This window comes from Astyanax mexicanus, chromosome 7 (assembly GCF_023375975.1).
Source record: "Astyanax mexicanus isolate ESR-SI-001 chromosome 7, AstMex3_surface, whole genome shotgun sequence".
NCBI classification, from domain to species: domain Eukaryota; kingdom Metazoa; phylum Chordata; class Actinopteri; order Characiformes; family Acestrorhamphidae; genus Astyanax; species Astyanax mexicanus.
Window position 1 is genome coordinate 2,930,794 of NC_064414.1, and position 26,983 is coordinate 2,957,776.

Sequence of the window (26,983 nt, forward strand, 5' to 3'; positions counted from 1 at the left end):
GTCTCCTCGCACGCCGAGACCCGGCCTCGGTATTCCTGTTTACAGTGCACGTCCTGTCTGCGGGATGTTATTAAGATACAGTAGATACCGATACGCCGGTGTTTAAATACGAGTCAGGGTTCTTTGTCAGTAGATAAGTGTGTGAGTGAGTGAGTGAGTGAGTGAGAGTGTGTTTGTATTGGACATGCTATGTAGTTAGAGCATCATGGACTCGCTGTTGTTCTCTGATAACCTTTTAAGACGACACTGAGGCTTTTCATAAACGTGTAACACCACTCCGAGCTGCATTTAGGCTATAAATCACACCTGTCACCCCCTGTTACATATTTCATCTGACACCTTATTTATTTATTTGAGCCCGTTAGTTGGTTCGTTCGGTTAGAAGCCCGACGATAAGGTAAGTCAATTAATTACACACGGACACGTCTGTATTAATTGTTTTTTTCCCAAGATATGTACGCTGGTATTCAGTTAATTCTGAGCCCCGCCCCCGTCTCCCGCAGCTCGCGGTGTGCGTTGCGTTGTTATCTGGAAAGGAATAAGTCCGAGATAACAAGGCTATGGGATTTTTTTTTTTGTGCTCTATTCCCTAGGGATCCGTCCCAAAACGACAATCTCCATCAGAGAGCTGCTCTCGGCCCGTTATCATCAGCGCTGCACAATTAATCACCAACACTGAACAATTACTCACACATCTGTAATGATCTGCACTTCATTTAACCAAATATAACGTACCTTGATTCATTACAGCCGAGTAAATTGAGAAATATGATCACACTCTCAAGGTCATCCTGCTTCTAAATATATATATATTATATATATTTCTCTGATTTTGCTATTTATAGGTTTATGTTTGAGTAAAATGAACATTGTTTTATTCTATAAACTACAGACAACATTTCTCCCAAATTCCAAATAAAAATATTGTGATTTACAGCGTTTATTTGCAGAAAATGAGAAATGGCTGAAATAACAACTACAACAGAACAAAAAATTCAGAGTTCAGAGTTCAGAAATCAATATTTGCTGGAATAACGTTTTTTTTTTAATCACAGTTTTCATGCATCTTGGCATCATGTTCTCCTCCACCAGTCTTACACACTGCTTTTGAATAACTTTATGCCTGGGCTCCTGGTGCAAAAATTCAAATTCGAGCAGTTCAGCTTGATTTAATAGCTTGTGATCATCCATCTTCCTCTTGATTATTATTGAAAATGACTTTAAGAAACAAATTAAATCCAAAGTCAGTTAATCCATAAAGAATACTTTTTTTAAGGTGTTTTGAAAGTACTCTACTTTGAAAGTCACCGCAAAGGCAAAGACATCAAAAACATATTACCAAGATGAAACTGGCTCTCATCAGGACCGCCTCAGGAAGTTATCAGAGTTAACCAGACTTACCAGCCTCAGAAACCTTTTTTTCTTTTCTTTTTTTTAACACTTTTAAGTTACTACATGATTCCTTATGTGTTCCTTTATAGTCTGGATCACTTCGCTATTCATTTACTATGTACAGGAAGAAACAAAGAAAAACAACAGTGAATTAAAAGGAGTGTATAGGACTCACACAACTGCATTTGATATTCATAGTAAGTCATGTGAAGTTTCCACTTGCATACACATATTACCAGATAAAGTGCTATTCAAATAAGGTGCAAAAAAGAAAAGAAATATGCACGGCTGAATGAATATTAAAATGCTTTCTTATTTCTTTTGCGTTGAAGATTTTTTTCCCGTTCCCCTGGCCACTGCATATTTAGTGATGCAAATGCCATTCGTGTTTTTGTGATTATTTATGAGCATGTCAATCACGACATTCTCTTTTCAGACAAACGGCCATTAAGAAAGCACATATTTACCTTATTTTCATGCAGATTTGTTGGGTGTATTTATTGCATGGCGACCGTTTGGGTAAACAAAATTCTCCCCCTGCGACTATAATGGACTGGATTGAATTTTAGCTGGTGTCTGTAGGCTTCCCCTCGCTCTTTCCATCCCCTCTGTGATCTTTCCAGGCAAATTTTCAGTAATGCGTCATTATGCAGGGCCGTGCGGGGCTATGCATCATCTCGCATGTCCTGTTCATCGTCTCTCACAATGAAATGCACTTTTGCTTTTTAGAAATAAACACATTTAAACCCCGCTTGAACTCGGAGCTTCAGCCGAGAGAGCCTGTGAACTTCTGAGCAGAACTGCGCTGTGGAGCTCGGAGTGAAGACACAACCGAAAACAGCTTAAAAACTCCATTACTGCATCACTTTACCATCCATCACAAGATTCATTTCGCTTTTCCGAGACTTTACTGCTTTACGTTCTGTTTGGTTTTGTGTGGTTTGCTGTATTTGTTAGCTCTGCTGTGTTTTGATACTCACTGTATTGGGCTGGAGTGATGTACTGTACTCTCAAGAGGGATGTCCGGTTAGTGTTAGACATGTTAGTATTATACGTTTGGATGACACAGTAGCTTAGTAGATAGATAGATAGATAGATAGATAGATAGATAGATAGATAGATAGATAGATAGATAGATAGATAGATAGATAGATAGATAGATAGATAGATAGATAGATAGATAGATAGATAGATAGAGTATATTGTACTGTAGCCTGCGTGTTTACTATGTTAAAACAAGCTACATGGGATATGTCTTACTGGAACACTCAGGGTTACTCAGTGTAGCTCTGTCGTCCCACTAGTGGTTAGCTGCTAATGCTAATGCTCCAGCTTTAGTTTAAATATAAGCTTACTGTACCTAAAGAGAAGGGCTTTACTCACCAAAGTAAACAGTTTTCAGGAGAGAAATCTGCGTAGATTATCATCCAGCGCTCGTTTTGACTCGTCTGAAATGTTTTTTTTTTTTTTTTTTGCAGAAGAAGAAGAATTGTTTTGTTTAGTTTACGTAACTTATCTTTATAATCTGGTGCACCTTATGTATAAAATTATGCTCTAATAGATTAGAAAATGGACGTTTATTGATAGTGCACCTTATAATAATAATAATAATAATAATAATAATAATAATAATAATAATAATAATAATAATAATAATAATAATAATAATATAGTAATATAATAATTCTTCTCCCAGCGCTGAGGTTTTGGGTTCCCCATCTCGGTGGGTGGAAAACAAAATTCTCCCCTTGCGACAATAATGGACTGGACTGTATTTTCTATTTAGTGTCTCTTGGATTCTCTCGCTCTTTCCGGCCCCTCAAAGAAAGAGAATATAAAGAGAGAGAGGGAGAGAGAGAGAGCTTTGAGAGGAAATACAGAGTGTGTTGTATTTTGGGCTCCACTGTTCCAGAGAGAGTATCCATATCCGCTCATGCACATATGCCGAAAGCGTGTCCACATAGAATCGTTCTCTAACTATGACATTAAAGTCCTTGACTGAAGCCTTTGTGAGGTCTCTACTGAGCCTCACTCCTTCCAGATGAGTCTCTGCCTCTCTCTCTGAGACACTCACACACACACACACACACACACACACACACACATTACTCTTCTCATTCCAGCCAGTGAGGCCCTGTTTCATATCTATCTCATTCGTTTGGCGTTTATTTCAGACACAGAATCCAATCAGGCTCAGTTGGCCTCTTGTCCTGGCTGAGGTTCTATCTAACCGCCGCTGCGACTCTCTTATCTCACCATGTGGCCGCGCTCATACTGCCTGCCATCACGCGAGGAACAGACTTTAATACACCTGCTACAGAGGTTTTCTCCCCTGATCAATACGTTACCCGTCAGTCAAACCCCTTCACAGCACCAGAAGCAGGGCTCTTACATTAACGTGAAAAAGAATTCTGCCCTATTCATCCTTTTTTTCCAGTTCTGTGGCACGATACACTAAATAATTCACATATTTCACATTCTTTTCTTTTTTTTATCATTTTATTTCAAAATTTTCCCATTTTCTCCCCAATTTACATTTACCCAATTACCCAACCCATTCATTAGGACTCCCCCCATCACTAGTGATGCCCCAACACACTATGAAGTTGAAGTAGTAGCATCACATCACAGCGCTAACACTCGGAGGAAAGCGCAGCGACTCGGTTCTGATACATCAGCTCACAGACGCCCTCACTGTTTTGGGCTAATCGATGTACTGTACTCTCAAGAGGGTTATCCGGTTAGTGTTGGAGTTAAAAATCTTTACTCTGCTACCCTCATGAGACTCGTTATTATCATACATTTGGGTGGCAAAGTAGCTTAGATAGATAGATAGATAGATAGATAGATAGATAGATAGATAGATAGATAGATAGATAGATAGATAGATAGATAGATAGATAGATAGATAGATGGGCAATTCTATCCCCGTGTCTCTTGCATTGTAAGCCTGTTGGCAGCATCGGCTGAAAGCACTATATAAATTAAGAATGCTATGAGAGAATACAGGTTTGTTCTGTTTTGCTTTGTGTGGTTTGTGGTTTTTGTTAGCTCTGCTGTGTTCTGATACTCACTGTATTCAGCTAATTGATGTACTGAACTCTCAAGAGGGTTATCCGGTTAGTGTTGGAGTTAAAAATCTTTACTCTGCTACCCGTACGAGACACGTTAGTATCATACATTTGGGTGGCAAAGTAGCTTAGATAGATAGATAGATAGATAGATAGATAGATAGATAGATAGATAGATAGATAGATAGATAGATGGGCAATTCTATCCCCCTGTCTCTTGCATTGTAAGCCTGTGGGCAGCATCGGCTGAAAGCACTATATAAATTAAAAATGATATGAGAGAATACAGGTGTGTTCTGTTTTGCTTTGTGTGCTTTGTGGTGTTTGTTAGCTCTGCTGTGTTCTGATACTCACTGTATTCAGCTAATTGAACTGTACTCTCAAGAGGGGATTCCGGTTAGCACTGTATTTAAAAATGTTATAGGAGAATAGAGGTGTGGGCTATTCAAGCAAAATCATTTGCACTGTAACTGGCTTGCTAAAATATCCAAACCCCTTGAACTTTTTTTTATCACATTTTTTTCTCCTTACAACCACACACTTATAAAATGTTAAATAATTGTGAAGTGAAATGAAAACGTTACATGGTTTTCAAAATTTGAATCAAATAAACAACTGAAAAGTGTGATGTGCAAAAATATTGACCCCCTTTACTCTGAAACTGTGAAACATGGCGGTGGAAAGCATCATGCTGTCAGCTCTTTTGAGAGCCCTGGTTGAGAGTATGCTGTGTGTGATTGGCTGCTGCTTCTCACCGGTGTGTGTTGGTTGGTTGGTTGCTTGCTTGGTTGAGTGTTGAGTGTAAATAATTGTGTGTAGAATGTAATTATAAGTGTCCTTTCGTGTCTAGAATAGCAAAAAGGTGATATACTGTATACATGTAATGATAAGTAGGAATGTAAATATTCTTTAAATATGATTTATGAGCATCTAGCAGTAGAACAGGGAACTGTGACTACCTCTAAATGTGGTTTATGTGACCCCATTTTATTTTCATTGTATTTTCACACCTGTACTTTGTGATGCCCACCTGTAACTTATGACGAATCACCCAGGAATCATATCAATGTCAGGTGTGATTGGGTGCATATAATATTGTACATGATGTATGAATTTTAATAAAGACAACAACACTTTGTTTAACACAGAAGAGCATTTAAATGCTGCTGTCAGATTTCTAAATACTTAATAACTCCAGCAATAATAAATTCTAATGACTTTCACTCTCTGATTTTCATTCAAGTTGTCAGTGATCGCCAAGGGGCAAAGATCTGTTCAGCTCACCAGCCAGTCAGCACTCAGCACTCAGTATCCAGACTGTTAACATCTTTCTGCCCTAAAACCTTCTGCTGTAGAGTGATTTCATGCTTCTACTTCAAAACACAAAGAATAAATACATTTATTAACAATTATTTATAACATTAACAATTTTGGTAACACTTTATTTTAAGGAACACAACTTAGGAGCTTATTAATATCTTATTATTTGCTTAATAAAGCCTTAATTACACATCTGTAAATGAGTTATTCACTACTTATTATTAGGCTTTATTCTGTGTATTCAGTGTTATTGGTGCTTAATTAGGGGTCTGTAATTGCTTAAATATTTATTCAGTTCTTTTTAAGTGTCTAATTAGTGATGAACAGAACCTCACTTTAGAATATGGTTCACATCTTGGTCTATTAGTGACTTATTAACCCCTTATTAACTCTTAATAAACTCCAGCACAGCCATAACCTTACCAAACTCACATACTGTAGATCAAACTGCGGCCAATTATAATAACACTAATAACATGTAGAATTAGCTCATAGTTAATAATGCTTAATAATCTAAACTGCTTAACAGGGTGCTGACATAACTGTTTATTGTGCTCTATAAGAGCTAATACAGCCATTATTGAGCCCCTGATTAAGTACCTGTAACATTAAATACACAGAATAAAGCCTAATAAGTAGTGAATACATCATTACTGTCAATGTCTAATTAAGGCTTTATTAAGCAAATAATAACGATACATGAATAAGCACCTAATTTATGTTCCTTACAATAAAGTGATACCACAATTTCATTAGTTATTATATTCAACTATTTTACTGATAATTACTGAATTATTATTATGTTTTGTATAACAGAAGGCTTCCTGTAGCCATTTTATCATTTTATTGCTGTCTAAATTGGAGAGTTGTATTTATTTTGGTTACAGATGGCCCTCTGATAAGCTATTTCAATCTGCATATGCTCATGTTCTTGGTAAATTGGAGTCCAAATTTGTTTTTTTTTTCAAACTGAAAAAAGTAGATTGATAATTTTACATGGTTACTGAGGGAAGCTGTTGCAGCATAGATGACAATTAAGATAATTAAAACTGAATGGCATTCCTCCAAAGATGTTTTATTTTCCACTAGCAGAACACAAGCCCAGCGTTTCTATAAATGAGAGGAGACATTATTCTCTCAAGGTTTAAATTTTCTGTTCTTTTCTGGGCAATGCTAACGTTTAGCAGCACATTGTATCCAGCAGGAAGAGGCAGAGGAACATGCTGTAGTGATTGCTGAGATACCGTGTGCTTTTCACTGTTCTTTTTTTTTTTTGTATGAATTTATTTCTTATTTTCTGCCATTTTTATCCCAATTTAGCTAGGCTATAGCTCCACCCATTCACTTTGCTTGTGGAAGCTTGCTGGAGCTTATTGGAGCTCTCTGGTACCTACTGTAGCTGGCTGTAGCTTGCTGAAGCTCTTTGCAGCTTGTTGAGGCTTGTTCGAATTTTTAGGAGCTGGTTGGAGCTTGTTGAAGCTTGCTAGAGCCTGTTTGGGGCTTGATGTAGCTCACTGGAACCCACTGTAGCTTACTGGAGCTTGTAAGAGTTCATTGAACCTCGTTGGAGCTTGCTGGAGGTTTCTGGAGATTGCTGGAGCTTGTTTGGAGCTTGTTGGAGCTTGTTGAAGCCCTTTAGAGCTGGTTGGAGCTTGCTGGAGCTTGTTGGAGCTTACTGGAATTTGTTGGAGCTTGTTGAAGCTCGTTGGAGCTTGCTGGAGCTTGTTGGAGCTCATTGAAGCTGGTTGGAGCTTCTCGGAGGGAGCTGGAGCCTGTTTGGGGCTCATTGAAGCTCGTTGGAGCTTGTTGGAGCTCGCTAGAGTGTGTAGCTTGCTGGAGCTTGCTAGAGTTCATTAAAGCTTTCTGGAGCTTGCTGAAGCTTGTTGGAGTCCGTTGAAACTCAATGTAGCTCACTGAAGCTTTTTGTAGCTCATTGGAGCTGGTTGGAGCTTGTCGGAGGGAGCTGGAGCATGTTTGAAGCTGGTTGGAGCTTGCTGGAGCTTGTTGGAGTTCATTGGAGCTGTTTGGAGCTTGCTAGAGCCTGTTTGGAGCTTGCTATAGCTCTCTGGAACCCACTGTATCTTGCTGGAGCTTGTTAGTGTTCATTGTAGCTTGCTGGAGCTTGCTGAAGCTTGTTGGAGCCTGTTAAAACTCAATGTAGCTCACTGGAGCTTGTTGGAGCTTGCTAAAGCTTTTAAGAGCTTGTTGGGGCTTGCTGAAGCTTGTTGGAGCCTGTTGAAGCTGAGCTCATTGTTGAGCTCATTGGAGCTTGTTGGAGAGAGCTGGAGCCTCTTTGTAGCTCGTTGAAGCTTGTTGGAGCTTGTTGAGGCTTGTTGGAACCCGCTGGAGCTCATTGGAGCCTGCTTGGAGACTGTAGGAGCTTGCTGGAGCTTGTTGGAGCTTGCTGAAGCTCTTTAGAGCTTGTTGGAGCTTGCTGGAGTTTGTTGGAGCTTGCTAGAGCTTGTTGGAGCTCATTGGAGCTGGTTGGAGCTTGTTGGAGGGAGCTGGAACCTGTTTGTAGCTCGCTGAAGCTTGTTGGAGCTTGTTGAGGCTTGTTGGAACCCGCTGGAGCTCATTGGAGCTTATTGGAGCCTGCTTGGAGACTGTAGGAGCTTGCTGGAGCTTGTTGGAGCTTGCTGAAGCTCTTTAGAGCTTGTTGGAGCTTGCTGGAGTTTGTTGGAGCTTGCTGGAGCTTGTTGGAGCTCATTGGAGCTGGTTGGAGCTTGTTGGAGGGAGCTGGAACCTGTTTGTTGCTCGCTGAAGCTTGTTGGAGCTTGTTGAGGCTTGTTGGAACCCGCTGGAGCTCATTGGAGCTTATTGGAGCCTGCTTGGAGACTGTAGGAGCTTGCTGGAGCGTGTTGGAACTTGCTGGAGCCTGTTTGGAGCTTGTTGGAGCTTACTAAAGCTTGCTGGAGCTCCACTGATTCCTTGTACATGTTCGATGATGTTGTTCATAAATTCTAAGCCACAAGAAAAAAGAAAAAAAGGAACACATGCTCATTCTGTTCGAGATTAGAACAAGAGCAGCGGAGGAAATTGTGGAGAAATAAGGCTATCCATTTATCGCTCTCTCTCTATTGCTCTCTCTCTATCGCTCACTCTCTCTCTCTTTCTCTCTCTCTCTGTCTCTGAGCCTCAGCAGCCCTTCAGCTCTTTTGTTTACGTCAGCCATGCATTATTTAGCGACGCGGTGATGAGGGCGAGCACGCATGCGCCGGCATCTGAGGCCCGCACTCTCGCTGCCACCTCCGCCATCTGATCATTAATTAATCTGTTGTGGGCATGTGATTGATTTTGTGATATACTCCCTCTCTTTCTCTTTTTCTCTCTCTCTCTCTTTCTGTGAGAGTGTGTGTGAGAGTGTGAGAGATGTCGTGGCTGAACGAGGCCACTTGTTCTGTAAATCTGAAGTGTCTGTTCTGGTTCTCTGTACTCTATAACCCCTCAGCGGAGGTAACAGCAGAGCTGTGTCGGAGAACTTCCTCCTCCGGCGCTGCACGTGTCGCCGCCGCGTCCTCCTTAACCGCGGCTCTTTCTCTCTCGCGGCGAGCGAGCTGCGAGCTGCTGCCGATGCTGCCTGTTTTGGTCAGAAAACATGGAGCGCGCTGCATAAATTCCGGCGCAGGCTCGTAGCGAGATGCTGCGTCGCCATGGTAACGGAGGATTAAAGCAGCCTGCGCTGCAACTTTATTCATCCGCGGTGCAGGCTAAGTTTTAATGCAGGCCTGCAATCTGTCACTCTCAAATCCGCTCTCTCCCCGAACTTCTCTCCGTCTTTCAGTCCTGCTAAAATATTCAGTTAAACGGTGTGACCACGCCCCCCGGTTACTGAGTTCACTCTGCGCTGGGTTGTTAACGACAGGACCGCTTAACGACGGACTCTGCATCTCCTTTATTATCACAAAACCAACAGACATACCTTAATCAGTACAGAGACAAATTTCTCTCGCTCGCTCAGCACTGCTCCTTTACTCGCAATTACCTTACAGGTACAGATCTCAGATCAGCAGTAGTACAATCTTACAATCTTTATAATTGTGCACTCAAAATGATGAGTTCCTTTGATTTTACCAAATTAAAAATATCTGGAATATAATCAAGAGGAAGATGGATGATCACAAGCCATCAAACCACCAAACTGAACTGCTTGAATTTTTGCACCAGGAGTAAAGAAGCATAAAGTTATCCAAAAGCAGTGTGTAAGACTGGCGGAGGAGAACATGCTAAGATGCTTTAAAAAACAGAGTTATTCCACCAAATATTGATTTCTGCACTCTTAAAACTTTATGAATATGAACTTGTGTTCTTTGTATTATTTGAGGTCTGAAAGCTCTGCATCTTTTTTTGATATTTCAGCTCTAAATTACTATTTTTATTTGGAATTTGGGAGAAATGTTGTCTCTCTCTATAGGTTTACAAAGGATCTCTGGTGGATTTTTTTTTTTTTTCATTTTACAGAGACTCCAAGACTAGGTCAGTATAGGCTGAACTGTACTTAGCTGGGCATTATTATTACACTGTTGTAAAGTAACGTATGACATTGCAAATGTCATGTTATTAGTGTCAAAATGTCTTTATTTTAAAACGTTTCTAACTGATATCTGTCTTACTGCCTCGCAATGCTGTTATGCATATCAGAGACGATATGTTTGCATGTATGAATATTCATGAGCAAGAGCTATTATGAGGAAATCCTATCGTTTCTCCCCGCCCACTCCTCCACCGGACTAAAGCAGCGTTATACTGAATCACTGGAGCACTTTTTTTTTGAACGATGAAACGCATGATCAGGACAATGAGAGCATGAGCCAAGTGGAGAGAAGATAGAGGTGCACTTCTCTGAAGAAGTTCTGAGTGTTTGAGTGGGTTTAGCCCAGGCTTGTGTTGGCTTGCTCTGGATTGTGGATGAGGAGCGAATGGTAGAAGAGGAAGCCTGCTTTGATTTTTCGGCAGGTCCCCACTTTGCTTAGCGGTGCTCAGGGGCAAGAGCTGGAGTGCAAGCCGTCTGGGAGCAGACTGTTGCCAAAGTGGTCTTTCTGGGCATGGATGTGCATTTCATCAACATCGCGGCATTGCAACTCGTGAGAAAAGAACATCCTTTTCAGCTTGTCAGGGCCGAGCGATGCTTTTTAAGTAGCGTCCGGACCCTTATTGGATCTGCCTATTGTGCCGTTTTCTTTCTCTATTTGCCAATCGTGTTAGGAAATTCAAAACAGGGTCAGCTCTCATCTTAGACAGACACTTTTAGGATAATTTTATCATCCCAAAAAAAGTATATATATCATAAAATTATATTTAAGTACCGCTGACAGTGTAATAAAAACTGTATAGAGCGTGCACTGTATTATTTGAGCTCGACAGCTAATTTTCTTCGATTTTAATGTTGTGTACTACTTAGGACGCCTAAATCGAAGTGCACATGGTTGTCGCCATGTTATCCTGACAGAAATTAGCGTAGATGTGGTGCCACAGCTCTTCTAAAATATTGTATTGCACCTTCACTGTGATTTTTTGTTTTGTTTTTGTTTTTGTTCAAATTCAAAGACAATAGTGATATCAGAGTACTTTACTTGGATCACTTAACTTATCTTTTATTTTTTTCTTATACAACACAATATTTTGATATTTGTGCCTTTATTATTACCATTATTATCATAATCTTATCACTTACTAGACTAGAGTTGGGATAATGACAGTATTTTATCATTAGGATATTGCAAATAATTAAAATCTGATGAGAAACTTGTAATGTGTAATTATTCTGATATATAGAGTGGCATAAAGCTACCCAAAAGCAGTGTGTAAGACTGGTGGAGGAGAACATGATGCCAAGATGCATTAAACAAAGTGTGATTAAAAACGAACCAGGATTATTCCACCAAATATTGATTATTTCTGAACTCTTAAAACTTTATGAATATGAACTTGTTTTCTTTGCATTATTTGAGGTCTGAAAGCTCTGCATCTTTTTTTTTATTTCAGCCATTTCTCATTTTCTGCAAATAAATGCTGTAAATGACGATGTTTTTATTTGGTATTTGGGAGAAATGTTGTCTGTAGTTTATAGAATAAAACAACAATGTTCATTTTACTCAAACATAAACCTATAAATAGCAAAATCAGATAAACTGATTCAGAAACTGAAGTGCTCTTGCTCTCTTAATTTTTTCCAGAGCTGTATATTGTGGTAAAAATTGATTATTATTTTTAAAATTGCAATGCATGTAATGTAGACAAATAAAATAACAACATATAACTATAGTTATTCCTGCTAATTATAATTTGTTTTTTTGTATTGCACTTAAAACATCACTATAAAACATTCAGTTAAAGTAATTATGCATTGCTGTGTGAGGAGTCTACTCCTCAGCTCCACAGCTTCCTAATATTGCACGGCTTAATACTGTTAAAAATGTGGGTCATTTTTTTAAATAGTTCCCACACATTGGTAAATAAGCTCAGCTGTTACACAACTGCCTTCCAGTACTGGTGACATGACCTCTAAAACAAGCGACAAAAATAAGCCCGCCTTCTACCTCTGCACTTTTCAAATGTTTTGAAAGTCAAACAATATTTATTCATGGGCTTTTTTATTTGCTAGGCGCCTTGTACCTCGGGAACCTTGAATGCATCAGTTAGAGGGGGCTGATGGTATCTGTGCACATGGTGGAAAAACCTTGCATTTGTCTGGGAAGTGACATCTCTTGTGATATGTGTGCACGATTTTTCTCAAGGTTGCAAAGGTGATTACTGGGGACCATGCTGCCATCAACAAAGCCTGTGCTACTTTTCCTTTTTTGTTGTTGTTTTTTGAGGTTTTATTTTTTGTTGAATTTCTTGGCACAGTGCAAGCTTATATACACTGCGAGGCCAACAATAAAAAAAGGTCACACACTCTTATTATAATATTATTTTGTTGGATCACCTTTTTAGCTTTGATTGCAGCTTTAAACATTCACTGTGGCATTGTTTCAATAAGCTTCTGCAACGTCACAAGATTTATTTGAATCCAGTGTTTCTGGATTCATTTTTCACCGAGATTTTGCAGCAGCATTGATGATGGTAGAGTCTGAACAACCGCTGCACAAAGCAGCTCTTCTCCATCCAGCACATCCCAAAGATTCTCAATGAGGTTAAGATCTGGACTCTGTGGTGAACTGTCTCTCAATCCATGTGTGAAAATGATAAATGATGATCTCATGCTCCCTGAACTCTGAAATAACCTGGTCTATATTCAGTATATTCAGGTAGAGTCAGCTGACCTCATTCTTTCAGCACATACTGTTGCTGAACCTGAACCTGCAGACCAACTGCAGCATCAACCAACCCCACATCATTTACTAGTTACATCATTTACTAGTTTATATAAAAGTTTAGTAATTTCAGCAATATATATGTATATATTATATATAAATATATAAATAATATATATAAATATATAATATATAATATATAAAATAAATATATATATATTATATATATATATATATATATATATATATATATATATATATATATATATATATATATATATATATATATATATTTATTATGTAGTATTGTTGTCACACTTATAGATGTATAATTGTATTGTTTATATATATATATATATATATATATATATATACATATAATATAATATTGTTTATATCTATCTATCTATCTATCTATCTATCTATCTATCTATCTATCTATCTATCTATCTATCTATCTATCTGTCTATAATAAAACATATAGTGAACATGAAGTGGAGGGATCTTTCATGTATTGCATATATATTAAATTAAATATTAAATTGCATTACTTGTCTTTAAGAAGAAAAAAAATATATATATATATTTTTTCTTCTTAAAGACAAGTAATGCAATTTAATTAGCAGAATAAATTACGACTATTATTATTATTATTTAAAATCTACAAACTCCACTCCACAATCTCATGCTGGGAGTTCTGGCCTTTCTGTAGCTCCAGCTAATGTTATTTTGACTGGAATGGAGAACTGTTGCTGTTGATTACATGCTGCAGCAGAAATCTACTGATTATGGTAATTAGTCATTATACACCTTGATGAGTTTCTTTAGCCACGTTTAGCAGGAAAGGCTTTTTTTTATTATTATTTGCTAACATTGAAGCTTTGCAGACCAGTGGAACTGCTTTACAGCGGCGTCACACTGAAACTAAACAAATCTCCGCTTGATTCGGTGGCCGTACTGCTTTTAAGTGTTGTGATTGGTTTGTTGATTTTGTTTATGCGTAAGCGAGAGTTTATATGAATGTAATCAGGACGCTGTTTTGCCGCTACGCCAGCATGCATACTATCACTGCTTAAAAAGCCATAGATCACTTGTGAGGAATGAGACGCTTACACAATTAATGTTAGCAATTTATTCATTAAATTCCCACCGCGTGCACCATGTGTTGTACAGTCATTTGCAATTATTACATATTTAAACATATTTTCCTTTAATGAACCTGAAGGGGCTGCGTCCTCAACGTCAAGCGTTTGTGTATCTGACCTGAACTGCTGGACGCAATAAACAGTGAAAAAAGCAGGGAATTTACTGACTTTACTTAAAATATCGGTAACACTTTCTTTGAATGTCATCTTTATTAGACTCTATAACTACATTCATAATATATTATAATGCATTCATAAGGCATTATAAATGTGGCTATAAATATTTATAAAAATGCATAACCCATTATAGCCATGTTTATTAAGCATTATGACTTGTGATCATAATACATTATAAGCTGTGTTTATAATATATATGTTAAAATAGTATATATCTATCGTTAAAAATATAGTCCCACAATGAAAGTCTGGCACTTTACTTAGAGCTCACAAAGCTCTGTTATAATACATTACAATTGACTATAACTAATATTATATTCAAGACAAGTATAATTTATGAGTGGTTAAAAATATATTTATAGGATTATTGAGGGTGTGTTTATAAGTTGGACGCTGTTTTAGTCATGATAATGTCTGCAAGCAGGGACTAAGTTTCTTGGTATTGACATATAACATGTTATAAACACAGCTATTAATGCATTATAATCACAGTTCATGATGCATAATAAACATGACTATGATGAATTATAGAGTTTTATAAATATGTATAGCCATGTTTGTAGTGCCTTATGAATGCATTATAATGTGTTATAAATATGTTTATAGAGTCTTATAGAGATGACATTCATAGAAAGTGTTACCAAAATATCTTTAAGATTTTTGAGTTTCACAGGTTTGATAAGTATATTGTTGCTGTCCAATGAAAAACAGGTATCTCCAACTTAAAGGTCTCATTCTATTGTTTTTTTTTTCATTGTTTTTAAATGTCTAGTTGTGGTCTCCAGTATGAGTGAATGCCATATGAGCTGTTTTTGTGAAAAAAAAAAAAAAACAGTTAAAAATGTTTTAAAATAAAGGCAGTTTCACACTAATAACAGTCTATGCAATGTCATATGATACTTAACTTTATAACATGTGTAATAATGCACGGCTAAGTCCAGTTCAGCCACTGACAAAGTTTTTGAGTCTCTCTAAAAATGTAAAAAATCCACCGGAGATCCTATTTAAACTATAGTTACTTACACACAGAGGTGGGTAGTCCCTCTGTGTGTAAGTATCAAACCTTGGGGTGGATTTTTACTTTTAACTAGTGTAAACAGAACTGTTCTAAATATCTGAACACCTACCTATCTCAATTGTATATGGCTGGTGTTGTTTTCCTCCATAGACTAATTCTAACCATTTGTTCATTAGCTCTGAATTACTGGGTAAAGCATATATATATATACCACTGATGTGTTATTTGCACAAATAACACAGGAACGAACTGCCATGCTGTTCCTAGCGCTGTAGCAATATTACTGTTTAAAAAGCCATAGAATCATTGTGAGGAATCAATGGGTCGCTTACACAATTAATGTCGAAAGCAATTTATTCATTAAATTCCAACTGTTAGCCATGTTGTACAGTCATTTGCTATTATTATTATTAATATTATTATTACTATACTAGCAGTTTATTTCCTTTAATGAACCTGATGGGGCTTCGTCCTCAATGTCAAGCATTCCTGTATCTGACCTGAGCTTCTGGACTGGAGAAACAGTGTGGGAATTTATCGACTGCTGACCTCAGGTTGGGCACGATGGTGATAACACCTACAAATCAATACAGAATACTATCAGCGGGACAATTAAGGCTGTATTTCTTGCCCTAGATTACACGGCGGTCTGCAGCAAGGGCATAGCAGCCTTACAGCCTGTCACTACCAGCTCTGTGTTCATCTGTATTCCACAACCAGCAGCAGCAGCAGCAGCAGAGAGAGGAAAACAGCCACACATAGAGCAGCGAGAAGAGAGACGTTTCTCACCACTGTATGAACGAGCTCACCGGATACAGAGAGAACGTCCGGGGGAGAAGGATTTGGGGCTAAAAGAAACTGTAATCACTATTTTTTTATCTACCCAATACATGAAGAGTAGAACAACATTAACCCTTTCACCCCCTGCATCCATTACAATAGACATCATTAATTTTCTATATTATGAAATATTTTGTTTTTCTCATTACACTATTTGAACACTGTCGTCCACCAATGAAACAGTAGCACGGCTCTGCCCACTGCACTGAAAAAAAAAAAGTAGTAGTATTAGAGGAAACCATTGAGCCGAAGTAACAGAATTATAACAGCTAATTTTTAGTAATTTACTGTGATTTAGAACACGTTTACTGTTTATTGATGGCTTATATGAAATAAAAAAAGATCAATATAAAAAAATAAATAAATATATATATATAGTGGAGATTATTTCGATCTGAAAGGGTTAATGATAAAATATCGAAAATATGGTATATACTTTAGATTTTTTTATTTTTTTTTACAAACAGCAATGTGTTTATTTTACATCAACCACAAAAATATAAAGAAAGAAATGTACAGAAATAAATATGAACTAGCAAAATTCAAATGCTAAAGGGTTTTCAAATAACTGTTAAGAATAATAAATAGTAACTGAGTATATTTAAAAATATATATATTTAGCATATTTGTTTCTGGTTTGAATTTGCAACATACATTTTTTCTTTTTTTTTTCCTTTTAATTCTTCAAATTTTGATTGCAGATTAAATTATTTTTTGCGTAAAAAATAACTCGATAGATTTGACTGTGTTTGAACATCTATGAACATTGCAGCTTCTTGGTTTTCCCAGAATCCTGGATTTGCCACTGGTTTTGCTTATATATATATATATATATATATATATTATTTTTTATATATTTGTTTCTATCCCTATATTTAATAAAATCATTAGTAAACGTGTTAATCTCTCTCTCTCTCTCTCTCTCTATCTCTCTCTCTCTCTCTCTCTCTCTTTTTCTCTCTCTCTTCTCTCTTTAGCTTTGTAAAGTAGAAATTAAAGTTCTAGATTACAGATGGTAGAATTTTTTTAAGCCCCAAATAGATTTCTACATCACATGGCTGCAGCGTGTTTTTTTTTTTTTTTTTTTTGTTTTTGTTTTTTGTGTGTGTGTGAGTGTGTGAATGTGTTTGTGAGTGTTTGAGTGTGTGTTCTCTCAGTAAGTTCTCAGTAAGTGTCAACAACTCTCTGGGATGGAGCGCTCCATCTGCAGGCTGTCAGCCGATTGGCCGTTGAATCTGCTGGTATAAAAACACCTGTTTTATTTTCCAGCTGTTAGCAGCTCTCACTTCTGTGTGCTTCTTCTTCCTCTCGTTTATTGGCAGTAACTTATTCAGAGTTAATGTCGCCGGCTCCTAAAAAAACTGAAATTTTGACTTTTTTTTTTTTTTAATCCGTCACCGGTAAGCTCCGGCGTGTTCGTAGACGGCTGAACACTTCAGCTGCCTTCTTCATCCCTCTCCGAGCGAGGGATGCTAAGCTGCGCTGATGACTGTTTCCTCCTCAGTGGATTGTTGCGAGAGCTTGCCCTCATCGACCTTTCGCGCCCATCACCCTCTCTTAATGCACTGACTGATTATGTTTGGAGCTGCTCTGAAAGGAGACGGCTATTTAAAGTTTAAAAGGGCTCTTTCCCATCAGGTCAAACCTGCGTTTAGGAGACCACCGGTGATAGATGGATAAATAGATACAGTACAGGCCAAAAATTTGGACACACCTTCTCTTTTTCAATGCGTTTTCTTCATTTTCATGACTTTTTACATTGTAGATTCTCACTGAAGCATCAAAACTATGAATGAACACATGTGGAGTTTTATGTACTTAATAAAAAAAATGAGCTGAACCTCCACAGTCACCGGACCTGAACCCAATCCAGATGGTTTGGGGTGAGCTGGAGCACAGAGTGAAGAAGGCAACGGGGCAACAAGTGCTAATAAACACCTCTGGGAACTCCTTCCTTCCTTCAAGACTGTTGGAAAACCTTCAAAATTTCAGGTGGCCACCTCTTGAAGCTCATTGAGAGAATGATGCCAAGAGTGTGCAAAGCAGTAATCAGAGCAAAGGGGGGCTATTTTGAAGAAACTAGAATATAAAACATGTTCACCTTTTTTGTTAAGTACTCCACATGTGTTCATTCATAGTTTTGATGCTTCAGTGAGAATCTACAATGTAAATAGTCATGAAAATAAAGAAAACGCATTGAAAAAGAGAAGGTGTGTCCAAACTTTTGGCCTGTACTGTAGATGGTAGAAAGGTGAGGAATGCATGGGTCCCCATAGATTTGGGACCCCATAGATTTTGTACCATTTAACCAGCCAAAAGACACATTCAGTATTCTGTATCACTGTACTAATAAACAATATATGATATATAATATGCTATTTGGGCTAGTTGGCACCTGATTAGTGTATAAATAAAAACTTATATTTTTACATGAAGTAGTTCCTAAGAAAAAAAGATGTCCACATATGAGGACTTTAGTTTTATATTTCCATAGAACACAGTGAAGACACAATTAGTAATGATGTGCAAAACAAAAGTAGAAACAACATTTGTGCCCCTTTGGGTTAGTATCATCAGTATGGCTCATTTGACGCATAACGAAGTACGAAAAGAACATAAACATTTACTGTTACTTACTAGGTGACAGTGTAAGTATATGTCCTCATAAGAGGACACCAGGCCCTTGCATGAAAATGAAAACATGAGAACAAAAAACTTGAGACTTTCACTGAATGCTACTCTGTTGTATCTCAATATAAGGTTTTGTGCTCTTTTAAGTGCAAATCTGTATTTATTTTTCTACCAAAACTTGGCGCCTTTTTAGCACCTTTATTTTCGAGTCCAATGATTTGCCTCTTTTGCCTGAGCAAAAACAAACAAACAAACAAACAAAAAATGTGAAAAGTCAACACACCAGACAGCCACGAAACTCTGCCAGTGAGCCAAAAACAAGAGTAAGTTGAAATCAATGGCAGCATCTATATGCAGATACACTCCTGCCTGTGTAGCCTCAGTTAATGGTGCTCAGCTGAGGGTGGAAAGATTTAGCCTTATTCAGAGGAAAAAGAGCCGGGGAGGTTGAAAGGACAATGGTATAATCTCTTTTCATCAAGGATTATACACCTCTTTAATGAACCCAAACGCTCCGCTGATGATCGGAATGCAACATGGTGTGCCACGCAACTCTTGGGCTTGTTTTGATTGCGAATTCTCCCGGTGATGGAGATAAGTAGAATTATGCTGGGGTGGTGGCTGTGGGGGTGTTGGGGGGGGGGGGGGGGGTGTTATCTGTGCATGGGGTATAAGAAACACATACACACAACCAAATACAGCAGGGGAAAAAATCTTCACTGAAGAGAGCACTTCAGTTTCTGAGTCAGTCTCTCTGATTTTGCTATTTATAGGTTTATATTTGAGTAAACTTATCATTGTGATTTAATTCTATAAACTATAGACAACATTTCTCACAAATTAAAAAAAAAAAATAATGTCATTTAGAGCATTTATTTACAGAAAACGAGAAATGAAAAAAAAAAGTTCATATATTTATAAAGTCTTAAGAGTTCAGAAATCAATATTTGGTGGAATAACCCTGGTTGGTTTTTAATCACAGTTTTAATCATGCATCTTGGCATCCTGTTCTCCTCCACCAGTCTTACACACTGCTTTTGGATAACTTTATGCTGCTTTACTCCTGGTGCAAAAATTCAAGCAGTTCAGCTTGGTTTGATGCCTTGTGATCGTCCATCTTTCAATTTGGTAAACTCATGACCTTTAAGATTGAGAACGTTGATGCCTTAAAGGCCTGTTTTTACACATTATGCTTTAACTGTGGATAAAATTGACACAACATAAATCTAAATAAATCTAAATAAGTCTATATTTAGGATCTAAGCAAAAAAATGGTTTTATTTCAGGTCATTTTGAAGTATTTCTAGTGGTTCATTGATTAAGAAATTTTGACACTGTGTAAAACACAGTTTGTCTGTTTAAATTATGTAGTAACTAAAAATATGTTTTTTTAAAAACTTTAAAAAAGTTTTTTATTGGACAGCAACGATATATGAATCTATGAATATATATGAATTTTATAAACCTCATACATTGTAATTCATGATAATTATGTATATAACTATTAAAGGGTAACTAAACCCCCTGATTTTTGCTGACTCCACCCTCAGCTCGGATTTGAAAGAGGCTAAAAATAGGAGGGGTAGTTTGGAAGGTGCACTGAGTGATGTATGGGTTTAGAGGTGGGGCAGGAGGGAGAGCTGATTGGCTGAGATGTTGCAGCAGCAGCAGTGTGCCTCTGAAAACGCAGGTGGTTGGAAGTCAGCAGGGGGGTGGTATTATGGTATTATTGATTGATTGATTGATCTGCATATTATTTGCATACCAAAGTACACAAAAACATCATCCTCGCCTATAGCACAGTTGAACCCGAGAGGGCGCTGCAGAGGCGGAAATTACCACAATAACTTTAAAGGTTTCATTACTTCAAAGAAACATATTACAGCTATTATAAAAATATATATGAATATATATATATATATAGTTTAGGGTTTAGTGCCTCTTTAATAATTTGTCTTCATTTATATTCAAGGACCCCTCCGTAAACTTCCATATAAAAATTAATAGTACATAGTAAAAATTTACAGTCTGTTTCATTTCTATGAACTAAAACAGAAACTGTACACAGTTAAACGTCTCAGCCAGCGCTGTAGTTTTGTTGTAGATTTAATGCATCAGACTGTTTTATACAGTAAATGCACACAATGTATTGTGGATAGAGATTTAAGACATTGTTCCCGTATGTACTGTAAGCCGCTAAATGATAGATGACCTCATTAAAAAGAGAATGGAGTTGGGGCTGGACCTGCCGTTTTGGGCTTCATCATGATTAACTGTACACTGATTACTGACTGGGGATGTTTTATGGCTGCCATCTTTAAAAGATTTCCTTCTGTAGTACAGAGCCAGGCAATCCTTTAATGTAATGTGTAGTGTTTGCTTTTTATTATGATATTAGTTTATACATACAGTACATTTCAAACCACTCAAACTCGTGTAAACCAATGATTTACTTTTTTTTGTTTTTGTAATGCTGATGACTCTTTGCAGTTAATTATGCATTTTTTATGTTATTTTTTTATCATTACTCTCATTTCCCTATATCATTTAATATTATTTAATTGATTTCTTTTTTTTTAAAAAGGATGCAAAAAGATTGTGATGCTTCACTGACTTGTATTAAGAAAAACAGCTTCTCTATTGTTGCTCTGTTGGACTTGAAATGCTGCTACATGCACTGTGTGACTTTGGTGAAGTGGGTTAAGATAACGCTTTCCTAAAAACAAGACAATCCTTTTAGGAGAGTAAGTGCTCTTTGAAGAGCTCTGTCTTCAGGAGTTTATTAAAGATAGGGAGAGATTCTCCTGATCTGGTAGTAGAAGGTAGTTAGTTAGAGGTGTTAGGAGAGTAAGTGCTCTTTGAAGAGCTCTGTCTTCAGGAGTTTATTAAAGATAGGGAGAGATTCTCCTGATCTGGTAGTAGAAGGTAGTTAGTTAGAGGTGTTAGGAGAGTAAGTGCTCTTTGAAGAGCTCTGTCTTCAGGAGTTTATTAAAGATAGTTAGAGATTCTCCTGATCTGGTAGTAGAAGGTAGTTAGTTAGAGGTGTTAGGAGAGTTAGAGCTCTTTGAAGAGCTCTGTCTTCAGGAGTTTATTAAAGATAGTGAGAGATTCTCCTGATCTGGTAGTAGAAGGTAGTTAGTTAGAGGTGTTAGGAGAGTAAGTGCTCTTTGAAGAGCTCTGTCTTCAGGAGTTTATTAAAGATAGGGAGAGATTCTCCTGATCTGGTAGTAGAAGGTAGTTAGTTAGAGGTGTTAGGAGAGTAAGTGCTCTTTGAAGAGCTCTGTCTTCAGGAGTTTATTAAAGATAGTGAGAGATTCTCCTGATCTGGTAGTAGAAGGTAGTTAGTTAGAGGTGTTAGGAGAGTAAGTGCTCTTTGAAGAGCTCTGTCTTCAGGAGTTTATTAAAGATAGTGAGAGATTCTCCTGATCTGGTAGTAGAAGGTAGTTAGTTAGAGGTGTTAGGAGAGTAAGTGCTCTTTGTAGAGTTTGTTCCACCGTTGTTACACAGCTTTCTGAAACCGAACAGCAGGGGGCGCCGGACCTGTGGTGGCTTCGTTTTTGAGAGACGATGCTCTGTCCAGCTATACACAGTCTATGGGTAACATAGACCTTGTAGGTGATTGTAAGAGCTTTGAATTTAATATAAGCAGCAACTGGAGCCTCAATGACCTCCATTGGCTAGTTGACTTGACTTGACTTATAGTACGATGTACCATACAGGACTTGAAAAATCTCTCAAAAAAAAAAAAGTCTGGAATTTTTTTTTCCAAAAAAAATAATAAGTGTGTTTGAAGTTAACTGACATGTTCTCCGTTCTCTGTCTTGCTCTACAGGTCAGCCTTGTGGCAGTGTGCTTCAAGGCCTGAACGGATCCATAGAAAGTCCTGGCTTCCCCCACGGCTACCCCAACTATGCCAACTGCACGTGGATCATAGTGACGGGAGAGCGCAACAGGATACAGCTGTCCTTCCACACCTTCGCTCTGGAGGAGGACTTTGACATCGTCTCCATTTACGATGGACAGCCACAGCCGGGCAACCTGAAGATGAGGTAGGAGATCAGTGTTTCAGCCTCAGTTCAGCAGTCGAGCAAACGACGTGCATGATAACCCTGCCCTTCCTGGAACTCAGGCCTCAGACCTTTGTGTTGCAATAAATACCCTTGACCTTTGCACATGAATGCGCCCGGCGAATGGGGAAATACTCCATTATCATTATTCTGACTCAGCTTGGGGATCTCATTCGGCCTTTATTAAAATAGAAATGGTGCCAGAATACTTTTATACAAATCAGAACCAAAATATACCCTCCCACCATATTTCGCCCTACCAGAAATAATTAATATAAAGAAAGGAGATTCCAATTAAAATTTCTACTTTCAGCTCACAGTGCCAACGTGGACGACGTGCCTGCCTGTGGTTGCCAAGGCTCCACTTACAACTTTTAAGAAATGCCAGTAGGTGGTTATTGTGGGCCTCGTTTTAGAGAAGCTCAAAGCGTTTAATGGAAAGCTGCGATCAATAGATGCGAAAGTAAAGTGCTCGGGCTCCTGGTGAAAATGGAGCACCTATAATTAGATGCAGAATGCTTTTAAGTGGCCGGCGATTAACACAAAGATTTGCGTGAAGGCAGTCGCGAGTCATTTGGAGCTGTGCACTTTCTGGGGAGGTTGCAGGTATTGGTATTGAATGAAAAGTGTTTACCGATCCGCCGAGGTGTTTTAAGCTGGTGGGTAACTGGTAGTCAAGGGGCACTTTTGTGTGAGATAATTTCACAGGGAGAAAGAGAGAGATTGCATATGAAACAGCACTTAGACCACTGGTGACGTAGATGGTGACCACTGGTGACGTAGATGGTGACCACTGGTGACGTAGATGGTGACCACTGGTGACGTAGATGTGACGTGAGTTTGCTGTAATGCACAATAAGAAGCACAAAAAAAAACCCATATGACAACTTCCATCAGTGTCATCATGTTCTTCTGGCGTTCTCTAAAGATGTCCTTCTGTTGTTGTGAAATGCTGTAGGTCTCTCTGAGTTGTAGATGATGCTGCACATGATAGTCTTCCTCAACCTCTTCTTCATTGTCTGTAGTAGCAGAAAAAAATAGGCAGAAAAACGAGTCGATCAGGAAAAGCACCGTGTCTACATCACCCCGTGAATTAGTATTCATGGCCCCGCCCACCTCGGCTCGGGACCGCCCACAGACAGAGCTGAAGCCGGGCAGCGACGCCGTCTCGTCAGATCTAACAGAGCTAACAACGCTAGGAACAGCAGGGCAGTTCATTCCTGTGTTGTTTGTGTGAATAACACATCAGTGTCCATATACTTTACCCAGTAATTCCGAGCTAAGAAACAAATGGTTAGAATTTGTCTATGGAGGAACAACACCAGCTAAGTAAAATTGAGATAGGTAGGGGTGAATTTTAACTTTCTGGACCTGTACTACTCATCTCTGTGTGTGTAAGTAACTATAGGTTTACATAGGATCTCCGGTGGATTTTTTTTTTTACATTTTACAGAGACTCTAAGACTAGGTCAGTGGCTGAACTGCACTTAGCAGAGCATTATTACACATGTTGTAAAGTAAAGTAACATGTGATATTGCAAAGATTACTGTTTTTTGTGTAAAAGTGTTGTTCATCTTGCTGCCTCGCAGTGCTTTTAGCCAATCAGAGGCGATATGTTATTGCATGTATGAATATTCATGAGCAAGAGCTGAAATCCTCTCGTTTCTCCCCTCGTCCCACACTCCTCCGCCGGACTAAAGCAGCGTTATACCGGATCACCGGAGCACTTTATTATCTTTATATCTTTACAGCTCACATGGCATTCATTCTTACTAGAGACCACAACATTAAAGGCATTTAAAAAAAATAAAAAATAATAAAAACGATGTAATAGGAGCTTTAACATCTCTCTTTGTCTCTTTATCTCAGTTTATGTTATTTTTATGTTATTATGAAGCACTAACATGCACCAACATGCAAATATCAATTGGAGCTTGTTAAGCCCTCATGCTCTGTAGTCAAATTATAGTCCGTGTCAGACAGACCGATATTTATCTCCTCTAGATCTCCCACTAATAGACAACCCAGTCACAATACCAGTGCAGAAAGAAACACATGCGAAGTATAAACATAAAAAAATATATATACAAGACAGTAACATGCCTCTTTTTTCCCACCCTTTCCTCGCATTTATGAAATCCACCAGGGGTATCATTTTAGCTGGTTGGAGAGCCCATTTTTCTCCAGGTTGAGCGTCAGCCGGAGAGGAACAGAGCGTAAGTGATTTTGCAGATGCTTAATGTTCTCTGATCTCAGGGCTAAAGCTTTGGAAGGGTGGTTACAAAGAAGTAATGCATATGGTTTGGCAGCAGCTAGTTCAGTCTTCAGTAAATCAAATCAGCTGAATAAAAAAAGGCACACTCTAGCGCCCACAATCCGGTGATTTTCTTGATTTTCTTCTGTCCGCTGTGTATAAATGTGTATAAATGAAGTGTTTTTTGATTGACTGGTCCTGATGTTCATTCCATGGAGCTTCGATCCTTATATACAGCTCTGGAAAAAAGTATACCACTTAAAAATGATGTGTTTCTTTGATTTTACTAAATTGAAAACCTCTGGATTATAATTAAGAGGAAGATGGATGATCACAAGCCATCAAAACCAACCAAGCTGAACCAGGAGCTATCCAGGCATAAAGTTATCCAAAAGCAGTGTGTAAGACTGGTGGAGGAGATCATGATGCCAAGAAGCATTCTAATTTTCTGCAAATAAATGCTCTAAATGACGTTATTTTTATTTGGAATTTGGGATAAATGTTGACTGTAGTTTATAGAATAAAACAACAATCAATCAAAACGACAATCAAAAACATTATACTGATTAAACTGGCACTCATCAGGACCGCCCCAGGAAAGAAAGAGTAAAAGTGTCCTCTGTTGCACAGAATGGGTTCATGAGAGTTACCAGCCAGTTACCAGAAACGGCACTTTTACTCTGAGGTAGAGTTGATATACAGTGAATAGCTTTATTAAAGTAATGTTCTAATCCATATTTTAACAAGAACTATTCAACTATGTAAAAAAGAAAAATATTTTAAGGAAAAAATGAAGGTCAGTCAATGCATAAAGAAGAATTGCAAGAAGTTAAAAAGTATCTTTAAGTGCAGTCACCGCAAAGACTATCAAAAACTTTATACTGATGAAACTGGCACTCACCAGAGTTTCCTCTGTTGTACGGGATGAGTTTGTCAAGTTACCAGCAGTAGTTGTTTTTTACGTTAAGTGAACATTTTATAAATTGAGAAACAATAGAAATAATCCAAAGTGGGGGCGCCGAGTGGTCCAGTGGTCTAATGCTCTGTCACTACTGTCACTGAACTGGAGGTCACGGGTTAGAATCCTGGTCTTGCAGCTTGCCATCAGCTGGCGGTGCCCAGAGGCAGCACAATGAAAATGCCATGATGCATCGGCAGCAGCTCGAAAAAAGCCACATTTTCGAAGAAAAATTAGAAAAAATCTGAAAAAAAAAAAAATAGAAATGAGAAAGTGACGTGGAATAAAAACTTACAGCGAGACTTCTTTAACGTCCTCTAGAGTTATCATTTTCTAGACAGTGGTGATTTGTTCATTTTGAGATTGATGAGCCTAGAAACTTGTAGGTCAGCACCTGGACTGTGAGGAAAAGTTGATAGCCTTAGCAAATCCGCTTCTACGGAAGCTGTGCTGCTGTGTTTGCGACATGTTTCCAGACATAATCAATCTCAGATTGAAATGAGAGTGTAAAATAAGGATGCAGCTGGAGGTGGAGGTGGAGGTGGTGAATAATACTGAAGTTGTAAGTTGTGAACCAAAGATCTGCAGAAAGTACAGTTGTAAATTTGTAAAGTTTCCTTTTTAGTTAGCCTCTTAGTGAAGAACATGTGTATGAGACTGAAGCTTTTGATGGTTAAAAAGGAGTAAGGAGACTGTGTGACTCTACAGGTGGTTATGAGGGAAGCCTTGTGGAGCCTTGTAAAATAAGGAACTACGTCAAAACGATCAGTTTATCTGATTTTGCTATTTATAGGTATATGTTAAAGTAAAAGGAACATTACTGTTTTACTCTATAAATTACAGACAATTTAGTTGC

The 26,983-nt window shown here is 38.1% G+C and overlaps 1 protein-coding gene across 2 annotated transcripts in view; it reads left to right on the plus strand.

Annotated features, from left to right (window-relative positions):
• The window catches only part of LOC103026874 (CUB and sushi domain-containing protein 1), a 602,854-nt gene that overhangs the window by 120,203 nt on the left and 455,668 nt on the right, over positions 1–26,983 (plus strand). For both annotated transcript variants that reach the window (XM_049481560.1, XM_049481561.1), the window contains exon 2: positions 22,680–22,896. In XM_049481560.1, the coding sequence (XP_049337517.1) occupies positions 22,680–22,896 (217 nt within the window). The remainder of the gene's footprint in view (positions 1–22,679; positions 22,897–26,983) is intronic.